General features: G+C 36.4%; 1 protein-coding gene and 1 long non-coding RNA gene across 2 annotated transcripts in view; one reads left to right on the forward strand and one right to left on the reverse strand.

Annotated features, from left to right (window-relative positions):
- Positions 1–744: 744 nt before the first annotated feature.
- The window catches only part of CDC7 (cell division cycle 7), a 16661-nt gene continuing 1694 nt past the window's right edge, over positions 745–15711 (reverse strand). The window contains exons 3-12 of the mRNA XM_008630280.2: positions 13913–13996; positions 11878–12013; positions 11148–11241; positions 10903–11045; positions 8973–9222; positions 8330–8425; positions 7125–7303; positions 5870–5952; positions 2913–3062; positions 745–1925 (exon numbers count right to left, since the gene is read on the reverse strand). Coding sequence (XP_008628502.1) covers positions 1549–1925; positions 2913–3062; positions 5870–5952; positions 7125–7303; positions 8330–8425; positions 8973–9222; positions 10903–11045; positions 11148–11241; positions 11878–12013; positions 13913–13996 — 1592 coding nt within the window. The 3' untranslated portion in view covers positions 745–1548. The remainder of the gene's footprint in view (positions 1926–2912; positions 3063–5869; positions 5953–7124; positions 7304–8329; positions 8426–8972; positions 9223–10902; positions 11046–11147; positions 11242–11877; positions 12014–13912; positions 13997–15711) is intronic.
- LOC108445589 overlaps positions 9230–15711 on the forward strand; it is a 6845-nt gene continuing 363 nt past the window's right edge. The window contains exons 1-3 of the long non-coding RNA XR_001860514.1: positions 9230–9691; positions 11602–11718; positions 13471–13581. This is a non-coding gene — a long non-coding RNA (uncharacterized LOC108445589). The remainder of the gene's footprint in view (positions 9692–11601; positions 11719–13470; positions 13582–15711) is intronic.

Here is a 15711-nt window from a genome sequence, read left to right on the forward strand (position 1 = left end):
TGGAAGACAGCATTGCTTGCCAAATTTGGCCACAGTTCCTTTAGATAAATAATTTCTCAGTGACATGCTGTGTTGAAATTATATAAACAGCAAAAATTACTAAGACCTGGGCCCCAGGGTCTTGTGGGATTCAAGATTTTCTGCAATCAATATTCTGACATCTGCAAATATTTTTCCCTGACAGCTGATGCCAGAAACAGAGCAACATTACAATCACTTCCTATGTATTCAAGATTTTGAAAATATTGAAGTCTTGTCTCTTCAGACCCAGTCCTGGTCAGGATCTTTGCACTGTCATAACCATCAGCTCATATGAGAAGGCTTTCAAAAGAGTTACCAAAGCAGCAATCTTACTCAGAATGGCCCAGAACCTCTTACAGCAACTCCATCAGCATTTCAAGAAATGTACATGGAAAAACACTGTATTGTGTTTAAGTCTCCAGAATTATCAAGGATTTTAGAGAAACTTCTCTTGAACATGATGTAGCTGACTTTGCACACTGAAGGTATGGGATTTTCCTCCTTAGGACCAGATAAGAGCCAGCTAACTCTGTGATAAGACTTCCTTGATAATTAAGATACTCCACTGTCACAGCCATACACACTAGAGCTATCTGAAAAGTGTCTTCTATCACTGAGGAATTTATGCAGGAAACCAATGTGCAAGATCTTCCCTGAACAGAAACATCCCACAGGAAAACCTTACCTGACTAACTTTTATAGAAGCATCTCTAGACAACCTTCTGAAGTTATAAAACCAAATCATTTATTGAACAGATATTTTTTAAGAAATCAGTTTCTACAAGAGAAATCAAACTTATGCCTGGCACCTGAGACGTTCTGAAGGCAGCAGCTGTGGAATATTGACAGTTACCGATGGCACTGAGGAAACATGGGCTATGCAAAATGAGTAACTGCATTTATTACTATTGCCTAAGTAGGAAAGGCCTGACAGGAACAAAAATATACTTTTAAAAGTTACGCTTTTCTTTTGATGATATAATCTCCAGCACCTGGCCTTTTCTCTAGCAACACTCCCAAAGTAATACTGTTCTCTGAAAATAGTCTGAACAAAATGAATACACTTTTTTCCATTTCAGTCCCCCATGTACCAAACAGGAACAAAGAGATATGCAACTACAGAAAAAAGTCTCTCAAACACTTTCTTATTTCAGTCTTACCTTAAGGCAAACTTCTAAATTTTAAGGGAATATCTCAAGAATTAAGCATAGAGCTTATGAAACTCTTTTTCCTTTGTTGTTTTTGATCAAAGTTAACTTTCTTAGAGAACAGGTATGCACAGCAATAACCTCTCAGAAGTGTCTTAGGATAAGACCATGTTAGTGATGTTTATGTAACTTTGCATCTGCAAGTATTTCTTAAACTGACATTTGCAGTCTAACTGTACAAGACAAAATTTCAGTAGTTCAGAGCACAGTATGATATTACTTCAGCGAGTGTAAATGTTGAGGGCAACAAGGTAAAACTACCTCAGTATTTAATTTCCACACAAAACAGATGAAAGGAATAACAGAGTAAGTTATCTTCTCAGAGTTTTATGTCTTTAAAAAAAGGATGCAGCAAAGCCTCTTTTGCAGTTATTCTTGTTGCAGGGTTTAAGTCTAGTAGCTTATCAAGTAGGTCATATGCTTCATCAGGAACCTGATCCCATCCTTTCATGTCAGTTGCCTTGACTTCCAAAGCACCATCACCTTCCTGAAAATTCTGTAAGTGTTGAATTTGTTTTCCGAGTGTCTCAGGAGCACAGGGTTTGTCTGCTGCAACTGGCAAAGCTGTGTTGTTTTCAGACCTGCTGGGCCCTTCCCCCTGAGATCTCTTACAGCTGCTATTTGTTCCTCTCAGCTTTTCACAGAGGGTTCGTAGATTTTGAGTTGGGACAACTTGGGTACACACAACTGATTTTCCTAGGGAAAAAAATTGTACAATAAGCCACATTTTATTATAATATCTATGCAACTGTAACTTCTAAGTTTCAGAGAAACTTCATGTCTCAAAGTATAACCAGCATGAAAGAAAAACGTCCCAAATCTATCAAAGAACCAAATTTACCCCCCCATGCCACCACACCAGCCCTGCTGTTGCAGCAGCAGACCCTGAAAGTCAGAAGGGTCATCATCTCAGTTCTGCTCAGAACACAGAGCTTTGGGTTATGTGAAGTTATGTAGTGACAGGTTGTCAGCCACCCTGTACACCAACATTATGCATTTCACTGTCATTTTAAAATAATTGAAGACAATTAAATACCCTGATTTTTACACCTCTGGCTCGAGAATGAAAATTGATGCTGGCAGTTACACATCCAGGTAGCAAGTGCTGCAGCATTTGGCCTGCAAGCAATTAGCAGAATGGTTATTTGGATTTTTTGTGGTTTGTGGTGATTGTACCTTTTTTAAACAGGCCAGCTGTTGGGTTTTGGGTTTTTAGCATGTTTGTTTGTTTGTTTTACTAGGCCTTTTGGGGGGAGGGGCAGAGGGAAAAGCAAGGTTTACATCATCTAAATATTAAGTCATATTGACTTAAGCCTCCAGGCCAAGTTTTGTAGGAATAGAAGCACTGTCTCAAGAATTCTAACCAAATGCCAATAGGAAACATTTAGTTGGCATACTTCACCTCAAGTAGCCCTAACTTAGTGAAAGGAAGTAGACAGGTTGGGAAAACTATGACATAAAGTACCCCATACTCTGTAAAAGATAGAAAAACACAAAACTGTCTTAAAAGTCTGTCAATGTAGAATAATACTTATAGTTTTTACATGCAAAAAGTGTGATTTGCTTCCAAAATTACTCTCAAACCTAAAAATATATTTATACACACACACAAAAAATCATTGATTGTAAATCACAGCATTAAATAACATTTTCCCCTTTTCCCCATAATTAAGGTTTGCATACCAAAAGTTCTAGCAGCCTGAATGGTTTCTCTGGATCCACGAACTGTCATGATTTGTGCCAAAGCAGTTAAATCATCACTTGCTTTGAAAAATGGATATCGTCCACTGAGTAGAGAAAGGAATATGATTCCTGCAGACCACATGTCTATTGCTGCAAAGGAAAGCAAATTTATTAATAACTAAACCCATGATTTCATCACAAACAAAATCTCAACTTTCTTTAAAAAGAAATTACGATCTGAAAAGTTTCTATCAGCAAAAGTTCTGTTCTGAAGTACTTCTTGACTTTGGTCACATAGCTATACTTCAGACAAAAGTGGAAATTGCTATAATTGGATTGAAGAATAATTTCCTACTTCGATGCAGAGGGATGGTTTTTCATATGAGTAATTTCATTAACTTGCTTAACTAAAAATGGACCAAAACAATGTTGGAAGTTGTTTTACCCAGGGAGATGAGAGGGGCCAAATGAAATGGCCCCCTGATTTTGATACATATTTAACTTTACTTCACATGAAGAAAACCTTATCTAAGGGTCATAAATAAAAAACAATTCACAAATGTTTGTGAAACAATTTTTTGGGGACTGAGGCTGCCACAGGTGGGCAGTACTAAGAATTTTATCTTATTATGAACTTTTCCTCTCTAATATGAACTCACTTGACAAGATAGGCAGTTTAAAAACCATAATAGTTCAAAGCTCTTCATCACTTTCATTGTGTTATGAAGAGTACAGAGAGTACTCTGGGGATAGAGGCCAAAGCCTAATGGAAACTTTAGTACTGGAAGTTACGAGAATACCTGTCTGCCGTAACTTTTTTGGCTCACTAAGGTGCACATTTTGAGAGATGGCAAGGAAAGTGAAGGAGAGAGTTTGAAGGATCTCAAACTCTGAAGAAAAAATTAACAGTGGGGAAATAAAGGCATATTCAGCCTAGTCCTATTCAACAAAGTAAGTGGCAAAATAGGCAATAATTAATTTGGACATTTTAATTAGAAACAGTCTTAGCACAGAACTTTGATTTGAAAAAAAATATTAGGTTGACTTTAGTTGCAAAACCAGATTTTAGTCTTTTATTAAAAAATAAAAGTCCAAGTTAATCATTTGGCACAATTTACAGTGGAAAAGTTTTCTACCTTCTGCATAGTTCCTGTAAAAAAGTTTTTAATATCATCTTTTCAACAGTGATACAGTAATATTTTCTGTTTGAGGGGCTGTGCACCCCCCTGAGGATGTGGTTGGGCAAGCTGAAGTAATCAAGGCCAAGATCTTTGAAAAGGTTTAATTATGTAACTTGCTGAAATTAAAAAGCATTATAGATCTGAATGGGCAGTAAATCCTGGCCCCACAATTGTAGTAGAGCTGTGATCATCAGCAGAGTGCAAGATGACATCAAAATCATGATTCCTCCCTATGCTTTTGTCTAGTGTTATCCAGCTAGTGAGGAAAGGGGAACAGAGGGACAAACCGAGGGAAAGTATAACTGGACCTTTGTAGCATCAACTTGGGAGTTTAGGTTGTACTCCCAGCACTGTGAACCTAGGTCAGATGTGCTACAGTAGCTCTGGGTAGTCAGCTGGATTCAGCCAGTAACTTGGTCTCAGCACAGAGGCCAAAACTAGGAGTAAGATTGGCAGGAATATGAAAGTGAACAATAATATTTGCTAGTTCAAATAAAACATGATATCATAAATACTAGTATTAGTCTACCCAGTTCTAATTAAGGCCTTTGTTGACATACTGCAGGAGTTCAGCACCACTGACTCAGTCCAGGGATGTCTGTGCCACTCCCAAGGGTGTCCAGATTTACCCCTACTCTTTGTAATCCTGCTATTCATTACCCCAGAGAACAGAAAACCATCTGAAAGCGTGTTTAACACCAGCATGTGTCCAAGATTTCCTAGGTATGTCTTCTTTCTGCCCAATTCTGTCTAGATGGATTCAGAGATTGTTGAAACTTGTCCTAGATTTCTGGATGTCTGCTAGCACATAAAGCTGGCTGTTACAGCACAGGCACAAGAACTCCAAACAAGCTGCCATACCTTTGAAAACCCAGTCATACCCACAGGACAGATGTTGTTTCAAATAACAGTAAGCTATCTAGGCATAAGCTGATCAAATATATTGTTAATTCTATTTTGAGTTAACTACTGAAAATTGACAACTTTCTCAAAAGATATTCAGAAAAAAAATGGCTAAAACATTTTATCTTAAATTCAGTTTTTGAGGACATTTGTATTTTTTCCTGGTCATACACCAAATGTTTAATGGATAACTTTGCTTCTATTGGTTCTCCATGCTGCAGGTAGGCACAACCTCTCCCATCTTGCTTGCACCAGCTAACACATTAACTGTCCCTCTGCCCTGATATTTACCCAAACCACTGAACCTTATTAACTAAATTTTAACAGAGGGAAATTAAAATTTTAGTTTAAAAAAAATTACATTTACACACCAGCTATTTACAGCACTAGCAAAAAGAAAAAAAAACTGATAAAATCATTAAATAATGCTTTCTAGAGCACATTTGCAATCACACCATTAAGTGTACCTGTTACAGCAGCATATGTTACAATCTGCCTGGAAAAGGCTAAACAATGTCCTCTCTCCCCAAGATTTATTCAAGATTTTTCTTGAATAAATAAGCCAAGAAACTTCATAAAATTTTTTATTTTCTTTTAAAATATATTGTATTCAACTCCTGCGCATGGCACTACCTCTCCAATGAATAAAGACACATTCAAGTTCCAAACACAGGAAAAATATTCCTGAACTGTTCTTCCTCTGAATAATAAACTTTTAATTAAAATCAGAAAATACTTAAAAAGCATTAGAAGGGATGAAAAATGAATTTCACAAGTTAAAAAATCCTCCCATAAAAAAGACAACAAAATATGCATAAATGAGAAGGATGAACAGGTGAAAAAAGGCATTTGTTTCAGTCTGTTGGGCAGTACCTGTGGTCTGAGTGGGGCACTTTGTTAATACTTCTGGTGCTCGGAATCCAGGTGTTCCTGCCCTGGGAGCCACTTGTTGACGCCTTGTAATAAGAGACAAATAAATTTGGAATATAAAAGTTGATAAGAAAGTTCTAAATCTAGTAATGCTTAATATTATTTTTAGAATATGCTTGTGTAAGACGTGTAAACAGCCTAACCCTGCTTTATTCAAATTTTACAGAAGTTTGAACATCTTATCTAGCATGAATTTGTAAGACACACACATAACAATCTTATTATCTATTATATTATAATTATATTATCTAGCATAAGATAATACCAGAGAAATACTTACTGCATACTTAACTCACAATGGCCTTTTCTTAGTTTCATCTAAGAGAAGTGTCATTTTTGTTAAAAGCTTGTTTTCATGGGAAACTTTGAAGTTGAGGCTAATTAACCCAAGGCAAAAAGAATATGAGATTCTTGAATGTGGATGCTATGGTTTTGTGTTAGTCCAGAGCAAACTAAGGGCTGCTCTGAGTGTTGCCAGGAATTTAGTTTTTACTAGATTAACTAAGAGGTGTGAGGTTATAATTATTTTAAAAAACGTGTAGATAAAAGGCAATAGTAGATCATAATCAAAACTAACTGCAGAGGGATGGAGTTTAATTGAGCTATGAGGCACTGGAACAGGTTGCCCAGAGAAGCTGTGGACGCCCATCCCTGGCAGTGTTCAAAGGCCAGGTTGGACAGGGCTTGGGGCAACCTGGTCTCTGGGAGTTGCCCCTGCCCATGGCAGGGGGTTTGGAACAAGATGGCCTTTAAGGTCCCTTCCAACCCAAACCATTCTGTGATTCTATTAGTTTTTTAGATTAACAAATACAAAACAATTATGCTTCCTTTTTATTCTACATTTCATGATTTCCAGAATCCCAACTGTTGGCATAATTAGATAACTACTAAATGACAGAATGATGTATTGTCTTTTCTAAGTGTTGTAATTAACACAAGTGATTTTCTACAACACATGTAGGTGAATAAGTAAACACAACAAGAAAATAATTAACAGTGAATCTTTCTAGATGCAGATAGCAGTGAACAAATCCATGAATTCCATGAACTATTCTTAAGAAGAGCATACTTAGTGTTTTAAAGGCTGCAGAGATCAAACGCTGTCTTTCATTTACTAAATCAGCAGTCTAGTAAATCTAAGTTTGAGTTTGCTTGACAGCAGAGCAGACAATTTTACAACACTATCAAAGCAAATTACCTTGAAAGGCAAACACTGCAAACTCTATCGGTTGCATAACAGTCACAGGGCAGGTTTAAAGGGCAACCACTGGCAGCTTTCCTGGCTGCCCCATTGCTCACAGTTTTGGTAGAAATAATCTTCTTCTTTGTTACTAGCTTCCTAGATGAAACATCGATCATCTTTGATTGTTTTATGAGCTGTAATGTAGATATTGTAGAGAAAGTGACATATTTTAAGAAGTTTCCCTTTACATACAGATAGGACAGTTCCTAAAATACTGACTTAACAAGTGCTCATGAACAAGAAGAATTTTAGGACAGACACAGCAAACCTCTTTAACAGTATCAAAACTACTATAAAACAGACACTGGAACTTTCTGGATATCTGATTTCTAGATATCCTGATTTCATCCATTCCCCTTCAGAAGACATTTTCAGTGCTTACTAAAACCAATCGATATTAGATATTCTGAAGCTACAAGACAAGTACTTTTCAAGTTAATATAGCGTTTCAAGATTTTTTTTTTGGCTCAGTATGAAAAAAATGAAAAGAGTATGAAATCCCACAGCAACACACAAGCACTAACTCTAGTTCTACAATAAAATACCACAAACCAAACCCTCTAATTTAGTAGGTGTTTCCCCCTTGTCATATTAAATACTAATTACAAAAAAAACCATTACAAGCTTTATCCTCAGCTTCAACTGCAAAATAATTTTTAAAAAAGTTTCACACAGTAAGTAGGGGGTGGTTGAGCACTGGAACAGGCTCCCCAGGAAAGTGGTCGCAGCCCTAAACCTGACAGAGGTCAAGAAGCATTTGGACAATGCTCTCAGGCACATGGAGTGACTCTTGGGGTATCCTGTGCAGGGCCAGGAGCTGGACTCAATGATCCTCACGGGCCCCTTCCAACTCAGCTTATTTTGTGATTCTATGATTAGTTGCACAGATAGATACATAGGAAAAAAGATTAACTTAGCATCCAAACAAGATCAGCTAGGGAGACAGCTACAGAACTTGTTGTTTAAGAGTTTCAAATGGGACTGAAACAGAAATGAAAAATTCTTTGAGCCTTTCAGGAAAGACATATTTAATAATCTGCTCAAAAGCCTTTCACATTTCATAGCATTGTGGAGCAGTGTCCAGTCTTACAGAACAACCAGTTCTATAATGTTTCAAATATGCAGCAGACTGATCCTGCTGATGAGTCAATACTTCTTACTTTTGTGCCTGAGTTCTCCTGGTATGTAGAACTATAGACATTGAAATTCCTCTCTCCGAAGACAGAGCGCTGGACAGAATGGTGCACAGAGTCCTCCTACAATACCAGCAAAAAGGACAATAAGGATCCTGTTTAAGAGGCGTCTGGGTACTGACAGGTCAAAAAAAAGTGTGAAGTGACATAAAACAAGAACAGCTGTGTGTAAGTTATTTTCAGGCATCAGTTTACTGTGGATGAAGAAACATGGTCTAGACAGAACAGCAAACATGTTTACAAAAAGAATCACACCTCTGAAGTGCCCCAAGACAATCTCAGTGTACCCTGTACTGCATTTGTAATGCAACTAGTAACTAAACACAGGTGAATGATTATTGGCTTGGGGAGGAGTTTCACCATCCCTATCTCCTATGAAAGGATTTAAGGCTGTCTAAATAGTAACCCACGCTAGGGTTTTATACAGCCTTCAGCACTGTATTAGATCTAACAGATAATGATGAAGCCAGTAGTTATGTAGACGTAGCTCCTTTGATATGAACACTATGATGCTGTGCAGGCTCAGCTTCTGTGCAAGTACTGCATCTCCCCCTGTTGGATGAAGGAACACATTAAACATACAACAGCATTAATGAAAGAGACTGAGAACCTTTTCTCCTCTTCCTTGTTCCATCTGTACTTTCAGAAGTGAGCTGGACCTTCTATCAGCTGCTTTTGAGGCTGACTGTTGAGCTATCTGTTTAGGTGCTGTGACACTGACAGAAACCCCATTTCCCAAGGCTACAATGGGATTATTTTGCAAGCAACTTCCCTGCTGGTCTTCAGAGTGGGCAGTTTTAAGAAGCTCAATTTTTGTATCAGGGGTTCCTTGTGCCAAGCCAAAATCTACCAAGGCATACCTGAAAAGACAAAAATTTAGAATCAGGAGTCACAAAGTATCTATTAATCATTCAATTTACTGTTCATTACTTATTTATCTTTCTTTCACATTTCCTTCAATGTTGCTTATCTGTACTGTTGCCAGCATCACAGTCCTATTTTCTTCCTTCTCCTCCTACATTCCCATCTCACCTATCCCCTCAGTGTTTTTACCCTATACCACTGTTCACTGTTTCTTGTCCCAAAATCTCAAGTACATACTTTCTCCAAAGGTGTTAAAACATATTTTCAGCAACTCATTTTTGAAGTTCTTCTAATCCTACAGCTCTGAATCTTCAGCCAGCAGTCACGTACCAGTGGCTTGACTCTTGCAGGGTTCCCACGGGCAGAGGACAAAGGTAGCAGTGAAGACAGACAAGACCAACAGTGCTTACAGTTGTGACAGACTTCTGGCTAATATTACTGGAATTTTCTTTAGTCTTGTAACAGGTAAGACTATCTTAGCTCACACTTCAGATCTGTCTCTAAAAGAATTATTTTTTGCTACAACCAGTACAGAGACAATCCACCTGTCCCTGGGTCTCAAACTCAACTGCACGCCTCTAGACACAAAGTAGAGATTAAGGCTCAAACAAATGCTGGAAGAGCAAAATGGCAGTGTGTATTCATTTTGACAGATTAAAAACACAAACAAAACAGTATTTCTCAAACTTTTAAGCTTGTGGTTTGGCAAAATGCAATCAAATCACCTCTACAAACTGTCACTGCATAGAATCACAGAAACACTTAGGCTGGAAAAGACCTTTAAAATCAAGTCCAACTGTTAACCCTGCTCTGCCAAGTCCCTAAGTGCTAGGGACAAGTGCTAGATCTACAGGTCTTTTAAATTCCTCTAGGGATGGTGACTCAACCACTTCCCTGGGCAGCCCATTCCAATGCTTGATAACCCTTTCAGTGAAGAAATTTTTCTAATATCAAACCTAAACCTTCCCTGGTAAAACTTGAGGCCATTTCCTGTCATCTTATCACTTTTTACTTGGGGATGTGCATCCTGCTACAACCTTCTCTCAGTGCTTTGCTTTGGACACACTCGAGCACCTTAGTGTCTCAACTGTACAGAGAACAATGCTAACAAATACAGCTATAGGACTGCTAGCACTGCAGCATTCTATCCACTTCAGATCTTCACAAAGAAGCAGTACCTCACTTTTTACAGCTTTTAAATTTTGTAACTTGCAGGCAAAAAAACCAACCCTACTAAACATTAATTCAATGTAACGTGAAAACAGCTCAAAGCCAGCTATCTTATCTGTATCAGTTTCACCCTATTCACTATTAAAAATGTACAAGGATCATTCTGTGCACCACAAGTTAACTTCCTTATTTAAAAAAAAAAAATACTGATTTTATTCTTCTCATTCTTATTTGAAAATACAGTGCTTTTACTCAGTAGTAAAATCTTCACTTTATCAGGTACTTGTGACTCTATGAAGCAGGTATTACATTAAGTAAAAAAATTTCCTTCACTTCTTAAGTCCCCTAACACTGAAAGAAAAGTTTTACAAATAAAAAGAATGTTTTTAGCTTTATTACTTAAGCACATGTTATGCAGCTGGAAGGAAAGAAGCCTAAAAGCCTAATTGACTCTGTTCTGCCCAGGCACACATGCCCAGATGAAATCATAGTATGGCCAGACTCACTTTTTTAGCTGCCTGTTGTAGAGGAAGTTGCTGGGCTTGACATCACGGTGAACAATACCGAAGTGATGAATGCGCCTCAACGCTTTAAACAGATTAAACATGTATTCCCTCACTTCTTCAAAGGAAAGGGAATTCAAAATGTCCTGAAAGATTATTTGGATACTGTAATTTATAGAATCATAGAATAATTATGCAACTACTTTTAATTAAATGTTTTTACTACACATCAAAAGTCTGAGACTCACCAAGAAGGATTCATGTTCCAGATAGGGCATAACAATAACAACATGATCATTTTTCCTAAAGCAGTATTTAACTCCCATAACATTATCTTGTCCCCTAGAAGAAAAGTAGTGTTACTGAACAAAGACCAGAAGGTGGACGTTTATTTTCCTTTATCTCTTAAAAACTTCAGTCAGGCTTTCTTTTATATCTTAATTTATATTTTGATAGCAGTCTTATCAGCAATCCATAGTTGTGCTCTTGCTGCTTGCTGCTATGTTCCATTTGTTCTGCAGTTTGGAATGAGAACTCTACAGATTATCTGTGGGGCTGTGGTTTGTAGTTACCACGGTAATTAAATATAGGACCTAACTTTCATGATCCTACTGCTTTAGGAAGGTGCTATTCAGCACACTCTGCCAACATGTATTCATTCCTAAAATCACATTTTCTAACGAAGTGATTCTTTTTTCCAAGCATTTCAGAACTGGAACTTTGTTACCACAGAGATACATAATGGAATTTCTCAGATGGAAAATAGTGCCCCACCCCCTCCCCCCAACTGAGACTAGCAGCAAAGGGCATCCATTACAGGTAAGACACTCCTTTTGTTATTTGCTCTCAATAAAAAGAATATATATGTGTGTGGTTAAAAATAAATCAAGAGAAATGCCAAAACTTAAATAAATATAGAACAGTGAGACAACATTCAGCAGTTTAGTCATGACAATCATAATTTTTTTGTTTATGTACCCTGCCACTGTGAGGCACTGAAGTTCAGCAGCTATTCGCAGGGGGTGGCTGGTTGGAATCAAGTGTTTCAGAGCCATTTTTTCTTCATATCCTGTTTGTAATTGTGCTGTGGCCAAGTAAACAGAACTAAAAGTACCTGTAAACAAAAGAGAAAAACACTGCCTTCAACATTTTTAATTAGGTCAATGCAGATTTTTACAGAAGTGATCTAACTGTTCACAATCCTGCAGTACACTTGATACTACATCAAAAGCAGATTCTAAAAGAAAAAAATCCAGTTCCTTTTTTCTCCTACTGAATTCAGTGATCTTGTATACAAGTTTTTTATGTCAGTAAAAATGCAAATATAACACTGTCTAACTTGCCTGGGACACAGTGCTCTTTGAATGTAGATTTCCTATCTTTGATTTGCTTTCTTGTTTAGGTAGCTTACTTACAATGTAAGAGGACTATATAATGCTAATCTGGGAAGCACTGCCAGTGCTATTCAGAGCATTTCTGAAATTGCTACATTTTCCTTAATTCTGTACCTTATTTATAAAGTAAGGCTTCCCACATGATGTGTAACTATACTGTTTGTTTGCCCAGAGCATTTTACTACATCAAATGTGATACACTTGCTTGAGGAAGGGAGTATTCAGACTGTATGATAAACTTACCCAGCCATTTAATTTTAAGGATATCCTAATATACCTCTTAGGAGGTTAATTTATCCTAATGATCTGAGGTACCTGAACATGCAAGTTGAAGTGTTCTTCCATATGAATAATGGAATATATGAATAAAGAATAGAAATAACTTTTGATTACATTTTAAGTAAAGCGTTTGCATCATGCTGGTTCAACAGTCTGAGGGCACACATACATCAAAATGCCAGCAAAAACTAAGTACTTCATGCAATCATAAAAAAAATCCCAAACAACCTAGAGACAGACCCATACCTTCAACAGAACTATTACAGCAACAAGGGTTACCAAATTTGACTTAAGACATTATTTTTCGTGGTGAGAACTGCTAAAATGAAAGTGATTCCAGAGTGGAATCCTAAGCAGAAGCTTGTTTTCTCGTAATGCTGTTGAACTGCAAATGGTATTTTTTAAAAACATTGTTTGCTCCCAAGAGTAAAATCAGAGTACTATTCACATAACCAAAATTTTTTTAATTACACTATCTTTTTTATAATGGGCAGAACTCTTATTTTTTTTTTAATTTTTGAAATTTTATCTTCCTGTGGGGAATGGAGTTGGGAGTTTTTAGGTAGTTTGGGGGTTTTTTTTGAGATAAAACCTCCTAGCCATCTAACCTACTGCACAGAAGTTCCATCACAAAACAGATGCAAAACAATCCAGCTTACCATCAACATCTTTTGTTTTTAAAAGTGTGGAATGTTACAGAGCCTTTCAGAGATTAAATGGGTAAAGTTTCAAAAAGTGCTGAAATCCCAGACTCAGAAGTACCTGAATCTATTTATAGTCATGCCTGACACTAATTTAAGGTATTTGCAATAGTATCTATTGAAGGCAAGGTGTACACAAGCATTCTAAAATTTGATACTGTATGTCTTCAAAAATAAAAAGTTCTTTATTTTTTAAGTAAAGCAGGTCCAGCCTTTCAGATTCCTCATCCAACTCTGCCCAAGAGATTTTAGTGGAAACAAAGCTAACTTAAGGAACGCCAATTAAGCATGTCAAAACACAGCTACATGTAAGTAGATTTCTCTTGTAAAGGAGAAAAAGAGTGGAATTTTAAGACATTTATTTACTTGAATCTACCTCAAAAATTTTTAATTGTCAAACTTGGAATGCTGTTTTTTCTAAAAGGCTATAATATACCATATTTTCAAGAAAATATCTTGAAAATGGTCCTACTTAATACACCCACGTGCTCAGCAACATATTAGAATTCCTACAGAGACATTCAAAAAAATTCTTACATGGCTTACATTGCATATATTGGGATCTTAGATTTATACCTTTTTAAGTTAGACATGCCAAAAGAAATCTTAACTCTAAGCAAGGTAAAATGAAACATTTACCTTCTCCAATTTTTTCCTTAATTTTGAACACATTTACAAGCTGTGGCACTGCTTCATAAAGTTTTTCAACATCTTTTTTTATTCCTGTTATAGAAAAAATGGGGAAAACAAGTTATTGAATCAAGTAATAAAATTCCTATCTGATCTTTTTTGGAGATCACAAATTACGTGTCAGTTCATAGGCCTGTGGATTCACATAAACAGAGGGAAAAACAGCACAAAGATATCTTATCCCTGCTGACATTACCATGTGCATACTTGATATTGTTGTTCTTCATCGATGACACTCCCTTACAAGCTACAGCATTTAAACAATTATTTTTTACTTATCTGACACAGCGGATTCTGAGAGGGCAAAAGCCTTCTGGTTAGTAGGACACCTACAGCTCATCACTAAATATTTACACGAGATTTGCAACAGCAATTTGACAGAAGACAAAACTATAATAGCTGTTTCTATTTCTGGCAAGCACAGGTGCAAATCCATCAGATGCAAATCAAAAATGCAGAAAAAGAATTATTGTTTACATATTTTTAAGATGGATAATGCAATCTTTCACACTGTTACTGACAATAGCTGGCACCAAAGCTTGCTCTGCATTTAGGTTGCTGCATTTCATGCTGCGATCACTAGATGGCACGACAAGGATGCTGTACTGTATAATTTCCAAAAAATCGTGTAGTTTTCCATTCAGTTTACAAATCCTTGTTGTTTAAGCATTTTTCTATACCTCATATAAGAATTCTCTTCGTTTGACGCTATCAATTATGTAGAGACTGTGACTAATTTCTGTGAAGTAGGTGTAAAGAATATTTGAGTATACAGAACTAAGCACAAACTGGTATTTGAAAAGTAAATCAAATGAAAGAATGTGTATACATTTTTCATCCTAAAAATAAATAATAAATTAAATTTAGTATAAACAGATAAATTATAATGTATTGTATATGTAAAAATGGACTATTTTTCACCAGGGCAGTAAGTCATAAGCAAGAAGAATTTTTTTTCAAAATATCACAGGCTGGAAACAAAGTATTGTTTAGCACGCATCCCTAGCCTTCTATGCAGCTTACTTTAACAACAAAAACTGCCTGAAGAGCCCTTTCTTCCTGATAAAAACCCAACAAATCAGCTAGTAACACAAGTTATAGTTAACTTTCAATTTTAATTTTTCTTTATTTCTAAATTTTATAAAAAATCAACATACTAAAAATGCTTCTGAGAACTGAAACCTGCTGCCTCACTTACTATGCATTTACTTTCCTTATTTTTGTCCTTTAAGTTGTTCTTTCTGCTTCTTCAAATTGTTTTAAGACATTCTGGGGAATATTTCAGGAACGAAAACAATTTCTGTTATAAAATAACACTAACAATTCAGTAAGTTACTACATAACATTTCTTTAATTGATAACACTCATATTGCCTACTTGCTCAGAACCTTATTATGAAATGTATCTATCATTGCTGTAAGTCTTACTGTTTTGTCACTAAAAAGAATTATTGATAAAAAGCTTTATCACTTGAAAGTGGTATTTCCAATTAGTTGGCACAATAATTTCAAGTATTTTCACAAATACCCATGTATTATATAGCAAATATAAGACATTCAAGAAAGCTTCATGAAATCTTCAGAAATTACAGGAAAGGTCAGACTTGTCTGATCAGAGTTTTATTCTCAAGGGCTGGCTGTTTTTCATTCTGGTATCCTCTTACAATAACATTCTGTAATAAATAAATACTAGGTTTAACAAATTGTGACAAACTACTGTTGCTGAAGTTTTTTAACAAACAAACAGCA

Source organism: Corvus brachyrhynchos, unplaced genomic scaffold, assembly GCF_000691975.1.
Source record: "Corvus brachyrhynchos isolate BGI_N302 unplaced genomic scaffold, ASM69197v1 scaffold101, whole genome shotgun sequence".
Lineage (NCBI taxonomy): Eukaryota > Metazoa > Chordata > Aves > Passeriformes > Corvidae > Corvus > Corvus brachyrhynchos.